General features: G+C 35.9%; 1 protein-coding gene across 1 annotated transcript in view; it reads left to right on the top strand.

Annotated features, from left to right (window-relative positions):
* Nucleotides 1-25,735, top strand: part of PTPN13 (protein tyrosine phosphatase non-receptor type 13) — a 230,724-nt gene that overhangs the window by 76,020 nt on the left and 128,969 nt on the right. The window contains exons 3-6 of the mRNA XM_036853016.1: nt 7,864-8,042; nt 16,004-16,069; nt 18,187-18,372; nt 22,072-22,159. Coding sequence (XP_036708911.1) covers nt 7,864-8,042; nt 16,004-16,069; nt 18,187-18,372; nt 22,072-22,159 — 519 coding nt within the window. The remainder of the gene's footprint in view (nt 1-7,863; nt 8,043-16,003; nt 16,070-18,186; nt 18,373-22,071; nt 22,160-25,735) is intronic.

Genomic DNA, 25,735 nt, shown 5'->3' with positions numbered 1-25,735 from the left:
TCATAGAATGGGCCTGGGAGTGTTCCTCCCTCTGCAATTTTTTGAAAGAGTTTGAGAAAGATAGGTGTTAGCTCTTCTCTAAATGTTTGATAGAATTCACCTGTGAAGCCATCTGGTCCTGGACTTTTGTTTGTTGGGAGTTTTTTAATTACAGTTTCAATTTCAGTACTTGTGATTGGTCTGTTCATATTTTCTATTTCTTCCTAGTCTGGTCTTGGAAGGTTGTATCTTTCTAAGAACTTGTCCATTTCTTCTTGGTTGTCCATTTTATTGGCATATAGTTGTTTGTAGCAATCTCTTATGATCCTTTGTATTTCTGTGGTGTCCGTTGTAACTTCTCCTTTTTCATTTCTAATTTTATTGATTTGAGTCCTCTCCTTTTTTCTTGGTGAGTTGCAGTGAACCTGAAACAGTTTATCACAAAGCTTTACTATCAAGAAAATGTTAAAATATCGGGGAAATATTCTAAACCATATTTTTTTCTCTTTGTGCATTGTTACACCAGATGATTGATTTAACACTGTGTGTGTGTGTGTGTGTGTGTGTATTTTTATGCACACATGAACTGAATTTTTGAGAGAATTCTGTATGATAGAATGACTTCATCAGATCCTCCAGAGTTTGAAACAGTGGCCTCTGCATAGATTTTTGCCAAGTACTATAATAGAACATATATGTGCTTAGATAGGCAAAGGGACTTTTCAGGTCAAAATGGTTTCGTTGTTGTTCGAAGTGTTTTAGATGATTTGCTGATACTTTCGATTGTTTTGCCTTATCATGTTTGTTACCCAGTTATGATCATTTCTCTAATTTTTATACTGTAACTGGAAGGCCAAGAAAATTAAATGAAGGGGACAATCTAAAGGAAATGGTAAGACCCCTCAGTGGGGGGGAAATATATAGGTATGGGGCTTAGTTTAAGGGAATATTGGTAAGAAGCTCTAAGATGTTTCTTTGCATATCAAATTTCTGCTTATTTATAACTTTGCCTCTAACTGCTTGAAATTTTGATTAAGCAACTTTCTCTGTGGAATGTTTGGAAAAGTCTTTAAATAGAATCATTTGAGTCCTGGAATCAGTTCACATCAGATTTACTTTTAAACAATAATAGCATTCTTGAGGACAGTCATCACACAACTAAAACATTATGGGACACCAAATTACAAGCTTCTGGAATTCCATTTTTAAATATTCTTTTGTTAGCATTCTTTGAAGGATTTTGAATACATTTGCTTTAAATTCTTTTCTTTTAGTTAGAGAAGGAGGGTGAATTAGACTGATTGTAGCCATGACTCTAAATTTCCTCACTTGAAGGTTTGCATAACCCTTTACAGTTATTGAAAAATATATTTTGTGGTTTGTTTTCTGAAGAATGGAGCACTTAAATGTCGTGTGTGTGCTTTGGGAATTTGACAACAATGTAGTTTGTTGTCACAGCTGCTTTAGCTTTATTACAAGACACTTAAAAATCACATTTGAAAACAACAAAAATATTTGTGTCATTTATTTGTATGTGTGTTTTTTAACAAGTAAAAATATGACCCACGTTGGTAATTCTGTTTTTCACTGCTCTCTACCATTCCGGTGCTCCAAATTCTTGGAGTTTGTTCCTTGTACAAACTTAATAATTTCCGGACCATATGCCTTTGCTTTGGCTGTTTCTTTTCTTTGGAATCTCCCTCTTAACCATGGTCAAATCTTACTCATCTTAAAGGACCACATATTTTAAAAAATTAATTCTCTCTTCTTTGTAACTGAAGTAATTTCGTCTAAATTTCCTTTTGTTTTGTCTTTTAAATACCTTATACTTTTTATCTTGTATTTATTTATGAATACATTTTATCTCCCCAATAAAACTATGGACTCTATGAGCAAATGACTTGTAATTTTGAGAATATTATGTTTAAATATATAGTACTTAAAATAAGGGTATACTTTAGATGTTCAGTAAAGACAAAGAAACAAAAACCTGTTGTATAAAGCAAAAGTTGAAAGATACAGTTCTTGTCAGAGTATTAGTTTTGCTGATCTTCATTGTGCTGATAAGTGAGTAGACCTCTTAATTTCAAAGTGATAAGCAATTATAGATTACTTTCACCTTCAACAGTTTCTGTTCTATGCTACCCTGTCAAGGAGAGGGTAGGGTCAGTCTGTTGCCTGGGATGAGGAGGAGGAGTGCAGCAAGCTCTTTTCAGGTCTGAGTGGATACCATTACCAAGAATGGCAGGACAAGACATAGCATTTAGACTTCTGGATGGCATTCATGCTTCTGTGTTAGCTGTGATCCCTAATAATTTATAAATTCAAATAGTAATAGATATACTAGAAACCATAATTCTGTCCCCAAATAAGGATGACAGGAATTAGGCATGAGAGTTAGAATTCCATCCTCCTCTCTTAGGTTCAGCAAGCTGGAAGAAAAGACTGAGAAGGAGCAGTTGGTCTTAAAGCTGGAGTACCCCACAGCACTGTCCAATGTCCTTGATTTCTTTTCTATCTTAACTCACTTTTTGGTCATCTCATCCAGTTACAAGGCTTTCAGTACCATCTATTAGACCAGTGACTCCCCAATTCAGACTATTCTCCCAAACTTGAGATGCAACTGCATATTTGACACCTCCATTTGAATATCTAACAGATATCTTAAACTTAATAGGTCCCAAAGTAAAGTTCTAATTCCTACCACTATCTCCCAGCCCTTACCTCAGCAACCTATGCTAGTCTTACAGTCTTCTTACTCTCAGTTGATGACACTCCATCCTTCCTGTTCCTGAGACCAAACTCTTGGAGTCATCCTGATTCCCCTCTTTCTCTCACTCCACATCCAGTCTGTCAGGAAATTTTGTTGTCACTACCTCTAAGATACATTTGCATTCCAACAGGTTCTCACTACCACTGTGGTTCCAGTTCATCATCATCTCATAACAGATATTAGTGCATTGCCTTCTGAATTGGTCTCCTAGTGTTTGTTCCCTTTAGTTGCTAATTTGAAAAGAATTGATTATAGACTATTTTATTATGTCCGTGACATGTGAAATCTCAATATTTTGAATAGCATTCTTTGGCAAAGAAAATATTCTTCTGCCTTGTTTGAGTTCTTCTCTGGCTGGATTCTGTGGTATTTGTGCATGAGATACCCAAGAAGAAGCTTTTAAAAGACTGTGTGGGGGCAGATCTTCAAGATGGCGGAGGAGTAAGATGTGGAGATCACCTTCCTCCCCACAAATACATCAAAAATATATCTGCATGTGGAACAGCCCCTACAGAACATCTACTGAACGCTGGCAGAAGACCTCAGACTTCCCAAAAGGCAAGAAAATCCCCACATACCTGGCTGTGAGGCTGACAGGGTCTTGGTGCTCTGGCTGGGTGTCAGGACTGAGCCTCTGAGGTAGGAGAGCCGAGTTCAGGACGTTGGACTACCAGAGACCTCCAGGCCCCACGTAATATCAGTTGGTGAGAGCTCTCCCAGAGATCTCCATCTCAACACTAAGACCCAGCTCCACTCAACGACCAGCAAGCTGCAGTGCTGGACACCCCATGCCAAACAACTAGCAAGACAGGAACACAACCCCACCCATTAGCAGAGAGGCTGCCTAAAATCAAAATAAGGTCACAGACACCCCAAAACACACCACCAGATGTGGTCCTGCCCACCAGAAAGACAGGATCCAGCCTCATCCACCAGAACACAGGCACCAGTCCCCTCCACCAGGATGCCTACACAGCCCACTGAACCAACCTCACCCACTGGGGGCAGACACCAAAAACAACAGGAACTACAAACCTGCATCCTGCGAAAAGGAGACCCCAAACACAGTAAGTTAAACAAAATGAGAAGACAGAGAAATATGCATCAGATGAAGGAGCAAGGTAAAAACCCACCAGACCAAACTAATGAAGAGGAAATAGGCAGTCTACCTGAAAAAGAATTCAGAGTAATGATAGTAAAGATGATCCAAAATCTTGGAAATAGAATGGAGAAAATACAAGAAAGGATTAACAAGGGCCTAGAAGAACTAAAGAGCAAACAAACAATGATGAACAACACAATAAATGAAATTAAAAATTCTCTAGAAGGAATCAGTAACAGAATAACTGAGGCAGAAGAATGGATAAGTGAGCTTGAAGATAAAATAGTGGAAATAACTACTGCAGAGCAGAATAAAGAAAGAAGAATGAAAAGAATTGAGGGCAGTCTCAGAGACCTCTGGGGCAACATTAAACGCACCAATGTTCGAATTATTGGGGTCCCAGAAGAAGAAGAGAAAAAGAAAGGGACTGAGAAAATATTTGAAGAGATTATAGTTGAAAATTTCCCTAATCTGGGAAAGGAAATAGTCAATCAAGTCCAGGAAGCACAGAGAGTCCCATACAGGATAAATCCAAGGAGAAACACGCCAAGACACATATTAATCAAACTATCAAAAATTAAATACAAAGAAAAAATATTAAAAGCAGCAAGGGAAAAGCAACAATAGCATACAAGGGAATCCCCATAAGGTTAACAGCTGATCTTTCTGCAGAAACTCTGCAAGCCAGAAGGGAGTGGCAGGACATACTTAAAGTGATGAAAGGGAAAAACCTACAACCAAGATTACTCTACCCAGCAAGGATCTCATTCAGATTCGACAGAGAAATTAAAACCTTTACAGACAAGCAAAATCTAAGAGAATTCAGCACCACCAAGCTAGCTTTACAACAAATGTTCAAGGAACTTCTCTAGACAGGAAACACAAGAGAAGGAAAAGACCTACAAAAACAATCCTGAAACAATTAAGAAAATGGTAATAGGAGCATACATATTGATAATTACCTTAAATGTAAATGGATTAAATGCTCCAACCAAAAGATATAGACTGGCTGAATGGATACAAACACAAGACCCGTGTATATGCTGTCTACAAGAGACCCACTTCAGACCTAGGGACACATACCGTATGAAAATGAGGGGATTGAAAAAGATATTCCATGCAAATGGAAATCAAAAGAAAGCTGGAGTAGCAATTCTCATATCAGACAAAATAGACTTTAAAAGAAAGACTATTACAAGAGACAAAGAAGGACACTACATAATGATCAAGGGCTCAATCCAAGAAGAAGATACAACAATTGTAAATACTTATGCACTCAACACAGGAGCACCTCAAAACATAAGGCAAATGCTAACAGCCATAAAAGGGGAAGTCGACAGTAACACAATCATAGTAGGGGACTTTAACACTCCACTTTCACCAATGGACAAATCATCCAAAATGAAAATAAATAAGGAAACACAAGCTTTAAATGACACATTAAACAAGATGGACTTAATGGATATTTATAGGACATTCCATCCAAAAACAACAGAATACACTTTTTTCTCAAGTGCTCATGAAACATTCTCCAGGATAGATCATATCTTGGGTCACAAATCAAGCCTTGGTAAATTTTAAAAAATTAAAATCGTACCATGTATCTTTTCCGACCATAGCACTATGAGACTAGATATCAATTACAGGAAAAAAACTAAAAAATACAAACACATGGAGGCTAAACAATACACTACTCAGTAACCAAGAGATCACTGAAGAAATCAAAAAAATACCTAGAAACAAATGGCAATGAAAACACGATGACCCAAACCTAGAGGGAAGTCTATAGCAATACAGTCCTACCTCAAGAAACAAGAAAAATCTCAAGTAAAAGACAGTGTGTAAAGTGGCTGTGAAAGGCAACAGTATACCTAAGCTTAACAGCTATGATGATTCATTGAAACATATTTTGCCATGAGAATTCTGAGTCATGTTGTTAGCAACCTGATATGTGGTTAAGTAGGAATGTGAGGACCACTGGTCTGTAACTCGGCCTCAGGGCCACATAAGATATGCTGACTGATTAAAGATGCATTCAAACACATTTTTCTTCCTTGACACAGTTGTTAAAGACATGTTTCAGGGCTTCCCTGGTGGCGCAGTGGTTGAGAATCTGCCTGCCAATGCAGGGAACACGGGTTCGAGCCCTGATCTGGGAAGATCCCACATGCCGCGGAGCGACTAAGCCCGTGAGCCACAATTGCTGAGCCTGCGCATCTGGAGCCTGTGCTCCGCAACGGGAGAGGCCACGATAGTGAGAGGCCCGCGCACCGCGATGAAGAGTGGCCCCCACTTGCCGCAACTAGAGAAAGCCCTCACACAGAAATGAAGACCCAACACAGCCATAAATAAATAAATAAATAAATAAATAAAATTAAAAAAAAAAAAAAAAAAAAGACATGTTTCAAATTCATAAGAATGCAGGAGGATGTACAGTTGGCTTTTTAATCTTCAAAGGAGAAATGAATTTTAATAGTTTACTTTTTAATCAGCGTAAGTCAAGTTCTGATGATCAGAATCTTGACCATAGGTAGAGTTTAAAAAGTCAGAAAGGATGGATGATTCAATTCTAATGAAAGTTGTTTTTAGGAAAGCATAGATAGTGTATGTTTGATAAACTATTCCATAGACTTCTGTCAGTTTCTTATGATTTGACTTAGAGAGCAGTGTAACACATTCAGATTGAATAATCATGGCATTGGCAGGCAACGGCCTTCTGTGACCTTCCTATAGAGATTTCTTGCGTCTGTAACTCAGTTTTATTTAACATTTACCTTAAAACCTATTTTAATTTCCTTTTGAAATGGGAGGTCAAATAATATTCCTTCTAGTAAGTCTGTTTTGTTGAGCCTAATGTATAGCTTTACTTGAAATCTAAGGACTTTTTTTTTAATACTCTTAAACTGAGCTCTTAGGCACCCATAAAGACAAACATCAAAACATAGCAAAATTAGAGGCCACATTGATCACATTTGGTAGCACAGAGCTGCCTGAAATTCTACTGAAATAATGAATAAATGCATACAAGACTATATACATCTTGATGCAAAAAGGAGGCTTTCATTGTAGTTGGAAACTATTAATTCTAAATCTGATGAATTATCAAAGGAATTATTTTCTATCAGTTTCAGAACACTGTAGTCTAGATCAGAGAATCTTAACCTGGGGTCCATAAATGAGTTCTAAGGAGATCCATGAACACCTATATATATATATATATATATATATATAATTTACTTATTCATTCATTTATGGCTGCCTTGGGTCTTCGTTGCTGCACGCGGGCTTTCTCTAGTTGCGGCGAGTGGGGGCTACTCTTCATTGCGGTGCACGGGCTTCTCATTGCAGTGGCTTCTCCTGTTGCAGAGCACGGGCTCTGGGCACACGGGCTCAGTAGTTGTGGCTTGCAGGCCCTAGAGCACAGGCTCAGTAGTTGTGGCCCATGGGCTTAGTTGCTCCACGGCATGTGGGATCTTCCCGGACCAGGGCTCGAACCCATGTCCCCTGCATTGGCAGGTGGATTCTTAACCACTGCACCACCAGGGAAGTCCCCGAACACCTTTTGTTTACAAAGGTATTTATGGGCAGTTTTCTTGAAATGGTCTCTCAACCATAGTTTTTACCAAATCCTCAAAGGAATCCACGAACCACCCTCCACCCAACAAAATGTAAGAACTGTTGATTCTTATTCATATCTCTGTATCACTGTGATAAGTATTTGAACCAAGTATAGTCTTATGACTGACAATGAAAGTTCTCTATTTCTAGTTTCTAAGATCTGCCATCTAGTCTAAGTTTGAAAGACTAAGCCAAATCAAGGCGTTGTTGTTAATAATGCTAGCAGTATTAGGTGTATGAAACCCACTCTCATTTTGTAGCATGTTGATTTGGTGTATGTAACTGCACATATATATGAATATGCTGGGGTATTGATTTACGTGATCTATAATCACTTAATTTTAAGCATTTATCTTTCTTTTTTCTTTTCATTCGTATGGTTACAAACCAGTAAGCATAGCTGATCTTGCTGCTCTTGGCTTCATCATTTCTCCATGGTCTCTGCTATTGCTGCCATCTGGTAGCGTGTCATTTACAGATGAAAATATTTCCAGTCAGGATCTTCGAGCATTCACTGCACCAGAGGTTCTTCAGAATCAATCACTAACTTCCCTCTCCGATGTTGAAAAGGTAACATTACGTCTTTTTTGCTTTATTTTGTTTTTTGTTTTGGTGGGGGTAGGAAAAGTAGACACTGGGCTACCTTCAACCCTCTGAAAAACATCCATTGAATTTAAAATGATCATGTTATCACTTACGTGTGGAATCTAAAAAATACAACAAACTAGTGAATATAACAAAAAAAAATCAAACTCACAGATATAGAGAACAAATTGGTAGTTACCAGTGGGGAGAGGGAAAGGGAGAGGGGAGTAAGAGGTGCAAACTATTAGGTATAAAATAGGCTACAAGGATATATTGTACAACATGAGGAATATAGCCAAATATTTTATAATAACTATAAATGGAGCCTAACCTTTGAAAATTGTGAATCACTGTATTGTACACCTGTAACTTATGTAATATTGTACAGTAACTATACTTCAATTAAAAAATAAAATAAAATAAAATGATCATGTATTCCAAGAAGTTCATATTTAAAAATTCAAAGTAGTTTTATAAAAATGTATGGATCTAAGAAAAAATATGAAAAAATGTGAGCCATTATTAATTCATGTTTTAAAATACTTATTAAATGCCTGCTGTGTATAAAACACTGTGCTTGGGAGGAAGATACAAAAATAACTGGACCTTCCTTCCTTCCTTCCTTCCTTCCTTCCTTCCTTCCTTCCTTCTTTCCTCCCTCCCTTCCTCCCTCCTTCCTTCCTTCCTTCCTTCCCTCCCCTCCCTCCCTCACTTCTTTCCTACTTCCCTCCTTCTCTTTTTTTCTTTCTCTCTCTCTTATTATTTGTCAACTTGATGGTTTTACAGTAGCAACTATCTGGTTAACGTTTGTTTATTAATTAAATAGATCTAATATATTTATAGCCTTTTTTTGTGAGTTTTTCTAAGATGCTTAAAGAATTTTAAGATTTATTTTTCAGTCTTTGTATTTTATGTCAACACTTTCTCATGTGTGGAAAATATCTTAAAAATTTGTTAATGATTATATATATATATACATATATGTATATCTATAATATAAGGCAAATTGAAATGAATGCTATATAGAGGGATAAAGTAGTTTGGAAGTTTCAAAGAGAAACAATTTCTAATTTAGAATGATACCACAGAGAAGGTAGCATTTGTGTTGAGCTACGAAGAGTAAGTAGAATTTAGAAAATTGAAAATAGGTAGAAATGGGGATTCCCCTCAGGGTTGCTATGATGTGTAATGCTAAGGGGTAGGAAATTGTCCACTGTGATAGGGGAATGTTTGGTCAGACTGGCTGGGCTGGAGCATTAGCTACCTGGAAGGCTGTGGTTAAAGGGAGACTATAGGTCAGAATGAAGAACACTTTGAATGCCAGAACTTGAGACTTTCTTCTGGGGCATATTTTTAGGAGAGTGATATGATATAATTTGTTATTTCAAAGGGTAAGTTTGATGAAAGTGGATAACTAGGTGAGATGAAAGATTATTTAAGAATCTAACTGGGACACTTTAATAATCTGGGGGAAAGATCTAAAACTCGTGCAATGCTTTGGAACTATAGAGGGTGAGGATAATGGGGTTATAGTGGAAGCAAACCTGACAGAGTTTCGACAGTTGATTTGATGAAACAATGAAGATGGAAATGTTTATGATAGGAATATCCAGTCTGAGAATAGTAATGCCATTAACATCAGAAGATCTAATTTCATTATCAAGGCTATGAAAAGAAATTTTGGAACAAATATATATATTGTGTGTAGCAAGCTGTGATAATTTAGATAGGGAACTTTGGAGAATTCAGAATTTGCTATGGATATCATTTCCCATAATCAATGCATGTAAGTTCAAAAATTAACCTAATAATTTCCTAATAGTAAAATTGTGAAATCAAAAAGTATGTGCATTTAAATTTTTGACATATGGTTGACCCTTGAACAATGCCAGTTTGAACTGCATGGGCCCACTTACTCAGTTAAGTACAGATTCCTTAACAAAACATAGAAAACCTCTCCAGAGTCTGATTCCAACCATATTTCAACTCCTCTCTTTCAGAGGCACAAGTTGTAGTCAGTGATTATTAAACAGGTCCTATGCTTTGTGGCTTCACTCTTTTGTATAACAATGCTCTTCTGCATTTCTACATGTCCACATCCTATGTACCAACCTTTCTTTCAATCAGCATCTATTGAGAACTTATATATTCTACACTATATTAGGCCATAGGGTTACAAAGATGAATAAGAAATAGTCCTGGGACTTCCCTGGTGGCGCAGTGGTTAAGAATCTGCCTGCCAATGCAGGGGACACAGGTTCGAACCCTGGTCCGGGAAGATCCCACATGCCGCGGAGCAACTAAGCCCGTGCACCACAACTACTGAGCCTGCGCTCTAGAGCCCATGTTCCGCAGCAAGAGAAGCCACCGCAATGAGAAGCCCGCACACCGCCATGAACAGTAGCCCCTCCTCACCGCCTGCATGCAGCACTGAAGACCGAATGCAGCCAAAAATAAATAGATATATTAAAAAAAAAGAAAGAAAAGAAATAGTCCTTAACCTCAAAGGGCCAGCAGTGTAATGGACAGATAGACAAAAAGAAATTAATGATAGTAATAATAATAGTAATGGAAATATATACAATAATAGTGGATCTGTACAAAATATTAAGAGAGCACAGAGAGGGGACACATAACCTACATTCAAACCTCAGCTTAAACTCCCCCTGCTTTACATTTCTTCTATAATCATAAGTAATCTTGTCCTTTTGAATTTCCTTAGCACACATTTACCACTTCTACTTTGTTTAATAGATGCATACATGTATATTCATATAGCTTTCTTTACTTAGAGTTCTGATTCTAGGAAAGGTACAACAGATTAAAGCCGTGGTTTTGAATCAGAGGCCGCTTTATCTTCCAGCGGACAGTTGGCAATGTCTTGAGACATTTTTAGTTGTCGTAACCGGTGGGGGGGCAGGGGGAGGAGGAGGAAGGTAGTTCTTCTGGCATCTAGTGAGTAGAGGCCAGGGGTACTACTGTTATCCTACACAGGATAAATATCCACAGACTGCTGTCCACAGCAAAGATCCCAAATGTCAGTAGTACAGAGGAGTATAAGCCCTGGTTTAGAGGTTAAGAATATGGCTGTGGAGCCAGAATTTGAATCCTGCCCCTAGCACTTAACTACCTGTGTGACCTTGGACAAAAGTTACTTTCTCTCTCTGTAGTACTGAATAAGCTGAAGTATAAACTAAGCTTGACACACAGTAAACGTTATGTACATGCTTGCTGTTGATATTCTTATGTATTAGTATATGGTAGTATTATTGATCCAGAATGAGATATTTATATTTTACCACCATCCCGAGCTTAGTGACTTTCAGAAAAAATGTTGAACGACTAAATGGATAGTTAATTAGCTCTTCTATAAATGCTATCTTCTAGAACCAGTTCCTTTATCGTTTAACCCTGTGTATGAATCATCATTATCAAAAGCAGCCACTTCTACAAGAAACCATCCTGGCTTGCTATTACACTAAGGGAAGGGAATAGATTTTCTCTGTGCTATCCATCAGGAACAGATAGGTACTGAGATCTTTGATACAAATAGGGCCTTGGCAAAGATCACAAAGCAAAAAATTCCCTTGGAAGCTAAATAAATATGCAGTAGAAGTGAGAGGCAGATCAAAACCTTTTTTTAAAAAAAAACTTCTAATGCCTGACTTCTTTTAATCCCTGGGCTTACTAATCTTTAATAGAAGATATTCGTTAGTTGTATTATGTGGGCCATCGTATTCTCCTTTTTTTCTGCTTATGTAAAAACCATAAGAAACATATGAAGGCCAAATACTTGCCTGTTTTTGAATAATCACTACTTGTATGACCTTCTCCTTTCCATATAATGACTGTAACTAAACTATAACCCATCCGTTGCTATTTATCAACCAGGTGAACTAAGTGCTCTCAGTGGTATTGCAGCGTTACTGTGTTAATTTAGTTACACCTTAGTATCACTGATCTTCTTTCTGCCTGTATCTTTTCAGGTTGCATCAACAATAGAAACTCTTAGCTTATGAATAATGTATATGGAAGTATTATCCATATTTACTTTACAGATTATTTTGGAATAAATGTAAAAGTAAAGCATTTTTCTTTGTATACTGTACAAACTTTTTCTCAAATATTAATAATATTTCTCTGATGTTAGATACCAGATATTATTATACATTACTTTAACAAAGATCTGATGTACCTGGAGTTATTTATTTAACAAAATTTTAAATGATTCTTAAAATATTAAAAATTTTGAACCCATAAAGCACTATTCTAATAAAATAGCAACTATCATTTCTGCATGTTTTTTCTATATATAGATATTTCATATCTATATGTATTAAGCAGGGGTCTCCACAGAAACCGGATCAATAGGATATGTGTGTTTGTGTGCGTGCGCGCGCGTGTGTGTATATAAAGAGAGGCTTATTAGCTCATGTAATTATGGAGGCAGACAAGTCCCAAGATCTGCAAGGTAAGCCAGCAAGCTGGAGACCCAGGAAAGCCAATGGTGTAGTTCCGGTCTGAGAACCAGGTGAACTGAGGGTGTAGTTCCACTCTGAAGGCCAACAGGCTCAGGACCCAGGAAGAGCTGGTATTTCGGATCAAATCCAAAGGTAACAAAAAGTTGATGTCCTAGTTTGAAGGCAGTCAGAAAGAAAGAGTTCTTTCTTACCTGCGGGTGGGTAAACTATTTTGTTCTATTCAGGCCTTCAAATAATTGGATGAGGACCACCTATATTGGGGAGAGCAGTCTGCCTTGCTCAGTTTACTTGCTTCCAAAAACACTCTCACAGAAGCACCCAGAATAATGTTTTTTTAAAATTTATTTATTTATTTATTTTTGGCTATGTTGGGTCTTCGTTTCTGTGCGAGGGCTTTCTCTAGTTGCGGCAAGTGGGGGCCACTCTTCATTGCGGTGCGCAGGCCTCTCACTATCTTGGCCTCTCTTGTTGCGGAGCACAGGCTCCAGACGTGCAGGCTCAGTAGTTGTGGCTCACGTGCCCAGTTGCTCCGCGGCATGTGGGATCTTCCCAGACCAGGGCTCGAACCCGTGTCCCCTTCATTGGTAGGCAGATTCTCAACCACTGCGCCACCAGGGAAGCCCCAGAATAATGTTTGACCAAATATCTAGGTATCCCATGGTCAAGTCAAGTTGACACATAAAATTAATCATTATACTATATACATAAATGATCAACAGATGTATAATTTTATAATCTAGTTTTTAAAATAATGTTAATAATTTTATATAATCTTGTATAAAAATTATTAAAATAAAATAACTCAATTAGCCTCCTGACAAGTAAATGTAGTAAAGAATTTTAAAATACTACCAGTATCTCAAAGGATCACAAATCCAAATTAATATATTAAGAGAAATATATTTGAGTATGCAATTAGTCATTTTTGCTAAAGGTATGAAAAATGTTTTTCACATATGAGACTCTTTGAAAAGGTGTTCCCATGTGAGATTCTTTGAATTCTAAACAGAAATATGATACAAATAGCCTACATCATGCTGCCTTGAACTTTATGCACATTTAATTGAATTCAGTAGGCATGTATTGAATATCTATTATGTACAAGCTCTGTGTTAACTGCTAAGAGGGATATTAAGATGTGTTAAAAAGGCTTTCTCAAGGAAGACAAACAAGGACACATCTTAACTATGTTACAGGTAGTATTAGTTAACTGTTTCATTAGAGATACAAATGAAATAATAACTATCATATAAGAGAGAATGCTTTATCCTGTTTGAGAAGATTTATATAGCATACATAATAGATAACATCATCTCTGGACTATCAATAATTGGTGGAACTTTTATTGACAGATGAAAAAAATTTTTGGTAGGAAGAACTGCTCAAGAAATGCTGGGAAAGAGAAAGATTTATTTTGCCAACAGAGAATTATATAGTAGTTCTGAAGTGTCAAGTGTGATAGAGGAAGGAATGATAATTGAAGGAAAACTTAAAAACCTGTCTGGGGGCTTCCCTGGTGGCTCAGTGGTTAAGAATCCGCCTGCCAATGCAGGGAACACGGGTTCGAGCCCTGGTCCGGGAAGATCCCACATGCCACGGAGCAACTAAGCCCGTGCACCACAACTACTGAGCCTGTGCTCTAGAGCCCGCGTGCCACGACTGCTGAGGCCTGCGTGCCTAGAGCCGGTGCTCCGCAACAAGAGAAGACACGACAATGAGAAGCCTGCGCACCGTAATGAAGAGTAGCCCCCCCTCGCCGCAACTAGAGAAAGCCCGCACGCAGCAACGAAGACCCAACACAGCCAAAAATAAATAAATAAACTTATAAAAAAATTTTTAAAAAAAATCTGCCTGGAAAATGGAGGTAGAGGCAGGTCAGAGTGAGCCTTGCATATCATCATGAAGAATTTGGATTTTTGCAAATTGGGAACCATGAAAATATTTGAAAAGAGGAACAACTAATCTGTAATTTAGGAATAATTTAGGAGGCAATACTAGGAATAGATTAAAATGCTGTGAGATTGTAAGGATACCCAGTTTTATTTGTATTTACCTCATCTATATCTAAAGAGGATTCGAGACAGTTTGTATAATTAAAAAATACAGGTGAGAAAATAAGGGCAAAATGAAAAGAAAAAATAAAGACAAGAAAATAAGATGGCCCTGGAGTAAGATTGGTGCAAAAAATGCTCGTGGTAAGATTATTCAGTACTGGTAGAGATGGGCTAAAAGTCTAGCTCTGAAATTGCTTAACAGGAGAACTGGAAAATGATTACTTATAAGGATTAACTGTCCTCACTTCAGGCTGATAATCTTGCTCCCTGTTTCACAGGGGAAAAAAGTAGAAGCGATCAGGAGACTTCTCCCAAGATCCCACAACTGGACTACCTACATAAATTTTCATATTCTTTGCTTCCCTACTTCAGAAGAACTGTGACAGAGGTGTCAAGCCAACTCCTTCCTTTGTGCATTAGCTTCCGCTTCCTCCCGCTTACTCAGCAGTGTTCTCCCAACAGTCTAGTCTCTCTCCTGCAGTTCCAGTTTTCCCTGTTGGATCATTCCTACCAGCATAAAAATATGTTGTCCTTTTTTCAGTCTTTAAGAAGCAAACAAACAATGAAAAAGGAATCTTTTCTGACCCAACTTTTTTCTCTGTCTACTACTACCCCATCCATTCTTAGTAAGAAAAATGCTAATCAGAACTGCAATGAGATTTTTCTTCTCTTTTCAGTTTGGTAAAAATCCAAATCTTCATAACACATTCTATGGATAAGGCTTGTGAAAAAATCATATGTTGCTGGTAGAAATGCAAAATGATAAAACGTCTGTGGGGGAAATCTGACAAAATGTATCAAAACTATAGATGATTTACTCTTTTATTCATAATCTAAGGGAGTCAATTCAAGAGGAATACCTGCATGTACAAAATGACATCACAAGGCTGTTTGCTAAAACATTTTTTATAATAGCAAAAGTTTAGGAAAATTCTAATTGCCCATTAATAACAGATCAGTTAAGTAAACAATGCTATAGCCACAAAATGGAGTTCTATGCAGCAGTAAAAAGAATGAGATCTCTAAACATTGATATGGAAATGCCTGTCTTGTTAAATTAAAACTGCAAGGTGTCGAGTAATTTTTTAAATTTCTGGCCTTTTGTAAAAGAAGGGGAAAGTAAGACTATTCATATTTGCTTGAGCTTTCATAAAGAAACTTTAAGTAAGAACTAATAAAAATGATTACTCATAGCAGACAGTCTAGAAAGTTGGCGGAAAAAAAAAGTCTGTTCTCATCATTTCCAGTCCTATTTTCTATTTTAAACTCTCACATACTTTAATGCAAAATATGAAATGATGATTTTCTCAAATCATGTGTTACACTTTCTTTGGAGCAAAGTCATGAATATATAGTACTTGCTAAATTAAGTTTTTACATAAAATGATTTTTTTTAAAATTCTATTCCTAGATCCATATTTATTCTCTTGGAATGACATTGTATTGGGGGGCTGATCATGAAGTACCTCAGAGCCAAGTAAGTCAAGTTGTCACATTTGTACAACTTTACACTTTTTAAGAAGTTCTGTGTATTTATGTGTTCTACAGTGTGTTGTCAGGCATACCAGTGTTTCTATACTGGTTGTTCACATTAATAATGTCACACCCTCAGAATGAAATAATAAAGTACTAAAGAAATTATTTTTCTTAGACTGTTCTTAGAATTATAGCAGTCACTACCTGTTTCAACAGTTCACTCTGTGAAATATAGTAGCCTCTTCAAAATTATAGCGAGAGAAATGGGAGTCCACTTTATTTCTTTTAATTTAATGACTGATAAAGGGGAATTGTAAATTTCTTTGATGATTCATTCTTGAACAGAAAGTGATAACCTTTTTTGATGCAAAAACTGTAGGAATAATAGTAGCTCTAACTATGTCTCAGAGTTTATACTTCATTACTTTTTCTCTTGTCACTTCAAAATCATACTTCACTACTCCTGCAGCAGCAGACACAGATATTAAAGTAACACTTTGTGGGGTCTTAGGCTCTGATGATCATTGGTCTGCTTCTAGTCTTTATTTTCTAAAATAACTGATTTCCTGAAGACACAATAATAAACATAGTAATAAATATAATCAAAAATTTTAAAATAACTGTATTTCATCAAAGATGTAGCATACAGAATTGTGTCATTTTAGGCATTTAGAACTCCAAACAAAAGTAACTAGGTGTGTTTTGGTTTTTTTTTTTTATCAAATTAAGAAGCAGTAAGTATTTTAGGCTTTTATTCTAAAATTCAGACATCTTAAGATCCATGAAAAACGAATGATGGTCTTCAACTTGGTTTGGTTTCATTTTACATCATGAAAAATACTGTATATTTACTTTCCTCAGTTTCAATTCTATAAATATAATTGAGAAAGTTAAATTATTACTGGAAATAATAGGGTCATTTTACAGAACCTAACTTACACGTAAAATGTGATCACAGCCTATAATTTAACACTTTCTCTTTTCTGGTAACTGAAAATAAAGTCAATATATCTATAATGTGTAAATTGGAAGGGAAGTATAAACATTTACTTCTATTTTACTGTCAGATATCGTAACTGTTTTGGAAATATTTAATATTAATTCAGAAGTATTTATTAAGCACCTACCTTATGTCAGACACTGTACCAGACACTAGGAATATAATGTCCCACGTCTGTGGAGTCCTACCACAGGTACAGACAACCAAAATAACCAATTACAACGCAATGTGACCAATGCTATGTTAGGGAAAATGGAGGGTGCTACGGAAAACCAAGCGTTGGAGCCTCTAACTAGACTTGGAGGGTTAGGATAGGTTTATTAAAGGACATTGCTGCTAAGCTGAGCTCTAAAAGATGCAATATAATACCCAGATGGATGAGAAGTGGAAGGGAAGGGTCACAGGTAAAGCATATGTTTAAACCAAAGTGGATGCACCAGTTCAAACACCCATAAGCAATGCTTTTCTCCTCACCACTACTTCGTATTATCAGTCTTTTATTTTAACCATTCTAGTGAGCGTATATATAGTGACTTCTTTCTATGGTTTTAATTTGCATTTCTTGGTATGATTATTGGACATTTAGATAAAATATTCTATAAATTATGTCAACTAATTTAAAAAAAAAAAACTCACATTTTGGCTTCTGTTTCACCAGCATAATGAGAACTTATATTTAAATGACCTTGAGTCATTGCAATATTTGAAATCTCTTCTAAGTTATCATGAGTGTCAAATTACATTAAATATATATCAAATATGTTCCTTTTTTGAAATGTTAGGAAATTGTTTATTCCCCCCAAGTAGTGTATATATATAAACTGCTTACCAAAATACTTGGATAACCAAAACATTCCATTTCTTAATCATACCAAAACACCCCGGAGTTTTTCTATAATACCTCCTATCTTAGGAGATGTCTGTTAACCAACTTCTGCTAATAAAATTTTTGGATTATAAAAATGTAAAATGTAGTCAAATAGACATGCTACTAGATAAGAAATTTATTTCCTCCAGGTGTGTTTGGTGTGGTTCCTGTGACTCTTGGAATGGTTTGTCTTGTGTTAGTTAGATTTACTCACACTTGCCAACATGACTTTTTCTTTCTTTATATGCAGCCTATCAAGCTTGGAGATCATCTCAACAGTATACTGCTTGGAATGTGTGAGGATGTTATTTATGCTCGGGTTTCTGTTCGGACTGTCCTGGACGCTTGCAGTGCCCACATTAGGAATAGCAATTGTGCACCCTCATTTTCCTATGTGAAGCAGTTGGTAAAACTGGTTCTGGGAAATCTTTCTGGGGTAAGCCACAGTTCCAATTGGTTCCTATAGTCGTACTTTAAAATTTAGTAGCATTTCACAAAATTTTCTTTAAATATGGATAGCATTTTCTCAGTGAAGACTAGGAACAGGAGATTGAATTTCAGGTTCTAATGTTAATTGTTTATTTGAAACAGTACTGAAAAATCTAGAAGCCCATTGCAATAATTTAGTCTCCTAGATTTTATGGGAGTTAGTCTTTTTTTAGAACTTTATTCTAGCAGGTATTATAGAATCACAGCATATTAGAGCTGAGAAGTCTTCTTGCCTCTTTTCTTATATCTTTTCCTATGGAGCTTTCAGTAAGTGATTCTATCTACTGTGAAAGTCGTATGGACATGCAAAATGGGTTTTAGAATTACTTAAATGCACTTTCTGTTGCTTTATACCTCTTTCTTGCCCACTTATTAGTCTGGACCTCTTAGGTATTCTCAAACCCTCCCTACCTTCTTTGGACATCGGCACCTGGTATGTAAGGGGGATGCATGCTTGTATCCCTACTAGATTGCCCCAAAACTGAGACTCCTTTATTTTCTCTCTTGTCTTAGATATGAAGAATCCCAAGACTAACAATCTCTATATCTAATAGTCCCATTGCTGCATTTCTTAAGCTATATTCTATCCTATTTGCTCTAGTTTGGACCCCCACCTTGGTTTTTGATATTTGATGTAGGTCTAAACTTTATCTGCTCTTACCCTTTAGGTTATGATGCCTGAGTCCTCCTCCTTTATGTAGGCTTTGGATAGATTTACCACTGTCACACAGGGTTCTTGCTGGCTTCCTCTTAATTCCTCATCCCTAAGGGTTTAGTTCTGCCATCTTAACCAGGATGTCGTATGGCTGGCAGGGGTATATCCAAATTCCACATGCTTTACCAGTTGATAAGAAACAGGCTCATGAAGTCTTCTAGGCAAATGGTTTGTAAACTGTACCCTGAGGAGCCTTTGCGATTCTGTAGTCAGAGGAAGGGAGGTAGTAGAGGCTAAGTGAAGAGAGTTCTCGGCTGCTTATTTCCCCTCCTTAACTAGAGCTGATTTATTTGTTTATATTCCTGTATGTGATTTTTTTTTTGGAACAAAGATAAAGCTACTAAAACTTTGGTCCTCTATTCAGACCAAAGTTTCCCAGATATTTTGAAATATATTTTTGTTTAAAAAATTTCTCTATGGTCAAATGAAGTTGAGGAAAAATTATTTTAGGAAAATTAAGTATATTTTCACTGTAGAACTTCCCAGAGCCTTTAATACACTAAGTTGTATTACTAACCCTCAAGAGGGATAGGCACATAGGTGAAACATTTCCCAAACTTATATTGGCCTTTTTTCACAGATCTTCTCATAATACTGATGTTCTGTAAAAACTCGCTCTGAGGAACGTTGATCTGTACTAACTCCTTCACTTTATGGGACTTATGTTTCCTATTAATCAGCCAGGGATTTAAAAGCTATGAGATTTTGAGGGGAAAGGATACAAGTAATGACTGCGTTGAAAGATAGCGCTTTGAGCTAGATCCTATAGACTAGATAGAAAGGGTAATCCAGGCAGAGGGAAGTAAACTTGGACAAATGCTGTGAGATGGGAAAGAGCAGGATGTCTGAGGAACAGTAATAAGTCTGATATGGGGTGTGCTGTGGGGTTGTTTAGTGGGAGAGAGGAATAGAAAGGTCAGTTGGAATCAGCATGTAGAGAGCCTGCCTTTCTAAGTAGAAATAATAACGCTCCCCTCATCCATTGCTCTTGGCCAGTCTCCTGGACATCACTGGGCAGAAGTAACTCTCACAGCTACCATTTTTTAAGTGTTTACTTTGTGCCAGGCACTGTGCTGAATGACTTATGTGCTTTTTCACATCTATTCATCACAACCCCAGGTTACAAGAGATAATTTCATCCTCATTTTAGAGATAATGAAACTGGGGCTCAAATAGATTAAATAACTTGCCCATGGCCACACACACGGTAAATGACAGAGACACTATTGGAATCTGGATCTCTCTGACCCCAAAGCCATTAGCTGTCAGCCATTATGCTCCTTGGAAGCTGTCGTTGCCTCCAGTTGCTGATAGAACGAGTTAGTCTTTCACTCAGTGTGAAATTCACTACAAGTGACCATAATTCTTACTTACTTAAAATTAACTAGCATAGAGTAAAAGTCAGTAGTCCAGCTTAGTTGTCCTGGTTTTTCCACTGATTTATATAGCATGCTTGACCTCAATTTTACTTACCTGTAAAATAGGAATAATGGTACATACCATCCACCCATATTACTGAACAGTTTTGAAAATAATTATTTCAATGTTGATGAGCTGCTTCAAGGTCCTTAGAACTTTTCCTTCTATTTCTCCCTTTATTGTAATATGAAGATAATAATAATATATACCACATGAGGTTTTTGGATAATTGAGTAACAAAGTATGTAAAGCACTTAAGGTAGTGCCTGCTTTATAGTAATTGCTCAGTAAATGACAACTATTATTAATAGTAGTGTCAATGCAGGAATTCACGAAGATGATACAGGATTTTATCTCTTCATTTACTGCCAATATAGTGCAATGTGGACCAGTATTATTTATATAATTTAAATGATAACATCATTTCAGAAATAGTTCCATTTAAGTCTTCTTATAGGTAGGAAGCATAATACCTCGAATACTACCTTAAATGGATTTTTAATTCATACTTAAATAAGTTTCACTCATGGAGGAATATTAAAATGTATGTGTGTGTGTGTGTGTGTGTAAACAGGTAAGTGTGCATGTTCTTGGTGCCAGAGTTAAGTAATTTCTCTTCACCGTTCTCTCTCCTTACATTTATTTCTTGAAGTTTCTACTCTAATTGATCAGATGGATAAACTCAGTATTCTAACATTTCACCCCTTGTAATGTGGAATTTGATGTGCTTTATTTTAAACAAGTGCCCTCGGTTGAAGTTATTAAAGTTTAAGACTGCTTAAACATTTTGTTCTAAAGGGTCTCAAAAGAGCATTGATTTAAATTTAATTGTCATCCCTCAATATGTCCATTTAGTTTAAAATATTTCTCAAATGTAATTTCTGGCAGGCAAAATCTAGAAAATTATTTTTGAAAATAATTTAAATCAGCACCCTCAGTGCATAGTTAGAATTAGGAGAGAGCTTTATCATACCAGAATTAATATGGTTTTAAAATTATCATCACACTTGAGAGGTGAAAGTAGTTATCAGTTTGGAAAAAAAAAGAACACTTCAGGTGTGTTGTTTTGAAATGGAACTCATTTTAACTTCTTTAATTTGGCTAATTTTGTTCCCTAGTTAGCAGATTACTCTTTTTTTTTTTTTTAACATCTTTATTGGAGTATAATTGCTTTACAATGGTGTGTTAGTTTTTTCTTTATAACAAAGTGAATCAGTTATACATATACATATGTTCCCATATCTCTTCCCTCTTGCGTCTCCCTCCCTCCCAAGCAGATTAGTCTTTGATAGATGTTTCTTGGCTTTTATTTCCTGAAGATGAATTGGCCAGAACTAAGCTACATAAATCTTATCCAAGGAATATATATTAACAATAGCAGACGTGGAGTGTTTTTACTTAAATGTTATACTCTCCAAAAATTATCTAACTGGTGTCATTCTGTAGACAATTACCATGAAAATAAAAGGGAGATTCTATTGTCAAACTTGACTTTTGATTACCTATGTACAGACGGATCAGCTTTCCCGTAACAGTGAGCAAAAGCCTGATCGAAGCCAGACTATCCGAGACCGATTGAGAGGAAAAGGATTACCAACAGGTAAGAGTATATTAATAGGAAATTTTTAGGCTTTAACCTTAGTTATTGTTTCCTTTACAAAATCATACTTAACCTAGCTTGGAAATCTGGTAATTGTGACCATAATCATAACATAAGTGTGCAAAGTGGAGGCAGTGTACAGATAGGAATGCTAGGTGTATTAATATATGTGTATTAATATATAAATCCATGATAGTTATGCAGAAAATGTTAATACAATCAGGACACCATGGTAAATAATTTCTTTCCCAGTATTGTTATTGTAGCAATAATATCATTTATTTACTTTATCATGGTATTTTGTATTAGAAATACATTTTAAAGTACGACAAAACTCACATATTTATGAACATAAATGCTACTAAAACAAAAGTTTCAGAAAGCAACATTATTCTTGTTGCACACTGTTATTTTCTATTCTGTTTCTTTTTTTAATGCTAATCGCAGCCCACTAAATTGATTTTATGACCAACGAATTTCATGACTTAGAGTTACCAAATACTAACTTAGGTTATATGATGCTGACTAAGTAAAGACTGATGAAGAGTGGTTTTGCTATTTGCCAATAGCATTAGATAATTATAGGTTCTACATAGTTATTAAATTGATTTTTTAAGGAAATGAATAGAAATTCAAAACACAAGAAATGGAAGTAGAAAAACTAAATTTTTATGTGAAAGTTTATTTTTCAGTGATAAGTTTCAAGCTTGGCTTATTTATAAAATGAACTTTTGTTTTTGTTGATTATCTTTGTTCTCTTTTCATCAAGCAATATTGATAATTATAATTTAAACGTTGACAAAAATATTTTGTGGGTGAAATATTTTATTGTCTTAAGTCTTGAAGCTGGGGTTAAAGTAAATGTAAATATTGCTTAAATATATTCTAATAAAACATTCTAATTGATATAGTCAGATTAAAATGTTAAGATGTTTAACTGCTTAATTAGATAATCAGAGCTAATAGATAATCAGCTATCTTATTTAAAACCTATGAGAAACTCTCATTGTGAAAACTAAATATAGACATTTGATTATCCGGACTAAATGTTTTGCAGAATTCAGAACTCTCATGTCTGAGAGGGAAGGATGTGCCCTAAGCAAGTATACTGCTTATCTTAAGAAGTCAAAGAAAAGCAATAAAATCATTTCTAATGGAGTGATTCTGTAATAATGCAGTTAGTTCCGTGTCTGTTTTGGTACTTTCATTTTACTTGTTGAGAATAAGGATTGTTTTTCTGAAACGGTATCTTAGCTTTCATATCATCAATATAGTCAATTTACTTCGGGTTACATAAAGTTCTGTTTCTAATACATATATTATTAGTTTATGCGTGGGTCAGAAAAGAAGGCAGACTTTGTTTAACTTAGTTTTTACAATGCTTTGATGGCAATTTAAAAAAAAGTATTTTTAACCCTTCCTTGTGTTTTCTTACTATACTTACGTCCTTATATATATAGACACCTTCCTCTCATAGGTAAAAATCTGTTTTCTTTTATCTTAAAACAATACTAGGATTTGAGGTAAGATATCATGTGAACCTTGGTGCTAAGAATAGCAACACTTTGTTAATCTATCAAATTTTGAATCAATTCCCTGCTTTAGAACGAGTCTTTTTCAAGGAGACACAATGAATTTTTTTTTTTTTTTGGCTGCATTGGGTCTTCGTTGCTGTGCGCAGGCTTTCTGTAGTTGCGGAGAGTGGGAGCTACTCTTTGTTGCGGTGCTCGGGCTTCTCATTGCGGTGGCTTCTCTTGTTGTGGAGCACGGGCTCTAGGCGCACGGGCTTCAGTAGTTGCAGCACGCAGGCTCAGTAGTTGCAGCACGCGAGCCCTAGAGTATGAGGACTTCAGTAGTTGCGGCGCATGGGCTCAGTAGTTGCGGCACGCAGGCTCTAGAGCACAGGCTCAGTAGTTGTGGCACATGGGCTTAGTTGCTCCACGGCATGTAGGATCTTCCTGGACCAGGGATCGAACCCATGTCCCCTGCATTGGCAGGCAGATTCTTAACCACTGTGCCACCAGGGAGGTCCACAGTGAATACTTTAATAAGTAAACATTAGATTTAAAAGAAATGATTTGTTTCCCTTATTTATCATCTTTCTATTTCTTCCTCCCTTCTTATTCTCCTCTTATCTCCCTTTCTCCCCTCCTCCTTGCTTCCTTATTTCTCTTTCCTGTTCTTTCTCTCTTTTCGTAGTTCCCTTCTGTCATCTCCTGCTGTCATTAAGTGGCCAGGATATGAAATTGAAGTTTGTATGCTTGGTTGTTACTTGTTGATTTAGTAAATATGTTATATTATTGTTAATTTTTAGAGATAGTTTTTTCTAAGAATAAAAAATGTTCCCAAATATATGAGACCCCCCATTCTATCCCCCTTCATCATGAATCTACAGAATCTGCAGAAAAAGATCACCCCGCCATATTTAGTTTATCAAATTTTAAAGACTCACAAGTGTTAACATAGTTTAGATTATATTACTTTCAATGATTCAGAGTCTTATTGTTTCAGACATCAATTGTTATGTAATATTTTAGAGGTAGCAATAGAGATTGAACTGAATCTATGCCAACTCTATAACATACTTTTTTTTTACTGGTAAGTTATTTTATTTTATTTTATTTCTTTTATTTTCATTTTGTATTGGAGTATAGTTGATTAACAATGTTGTGTTAGTTTCAGGTGTACAGCAAAGTGATTCAGTTATATCAATTCATACACATGTATCTATTCTTTTACAAATTCTTTTCCCATTTAGGTTATTACAGAGTATTGAGCAGAGTTCCCTGTGATATACAGTAATTCCTTGTTGGTTATATGTTTTATCTATAGCGTACTTTAAATAGCAGGTTATTTACTTGTCATTTACATATGTACATATATTTGTGAAAGCCATATACAAAATTAAGCTTTCTGGACACATAGATGCTAGAGATGGGGAAAATCTACTATTAAGCATGTTAGTTTCTGTGTTAAATGAATATTTGTTGATTGAATGAGTATGAGAAAAAGTTTTATAAAAATATTAGATATAGTAGTACATTTGTAATAAAATGTTAATGGTTCTGAAAAGAAATATATGAGACTATGATTTAATTTTTTAGATAGCCTATTTTAAGCATTAAGTTGTGTGCAGAGTAAAAAATAAACTGTAGTTCACCATCTTGGCTCATGTTAGTAGACTATTTTATTATAACAACAAATGTATCAGAAGTTTTAAACCAAGTATTAATGCCTTTTATTTATGACTTTGTTTTTGTAATATTAAGACTTAGTATTACTGTCTAATAGTGCTCTAGAATTCTTATGACTAATAGACTGTGAAGTGACTGCAGTAACTTAAGTCAGAAGTGACTTAAGTGACTTAAGTGAAGAAGTGACTGTAGTAACTTAAGAAAATTAACAGAGAAATCTTTAAATAGACTGTACATAGATTTTAATTTTCTAATAATCCTATCTCCTTATTGGAGAGTACAATCTCCCCAATATCTAAACTCAAGAGAATTTGTAAGGAATTACAATTTGTCACTCAGGATAAACCTGAATTAGTTCCTGTAGTTGGGGTAGAACTAGAGG

The sequence above is a fragment of the Balaenoptera musculus genome, chromosome 5 (genome assembly GCF_009873245.2).
Source record: "Balaenoptera musculus isolate JJ_BM4_2016_0621 chromosome 5, mBalMus1.pri.v3, whole genome shotgun sequence".
Lineage (NCBI taxonomy): Eukaryota > Metazoa > Chordata > Mammalia > Artiodactyla > Balaenopteridae > Balaenoptera > Balaenoptera musculus.
The sequence above is the reverse complement of the archived record's forward strand: the minus strand, read 5'-3'. Positions and strand labels throughout refer to the sequence as shown.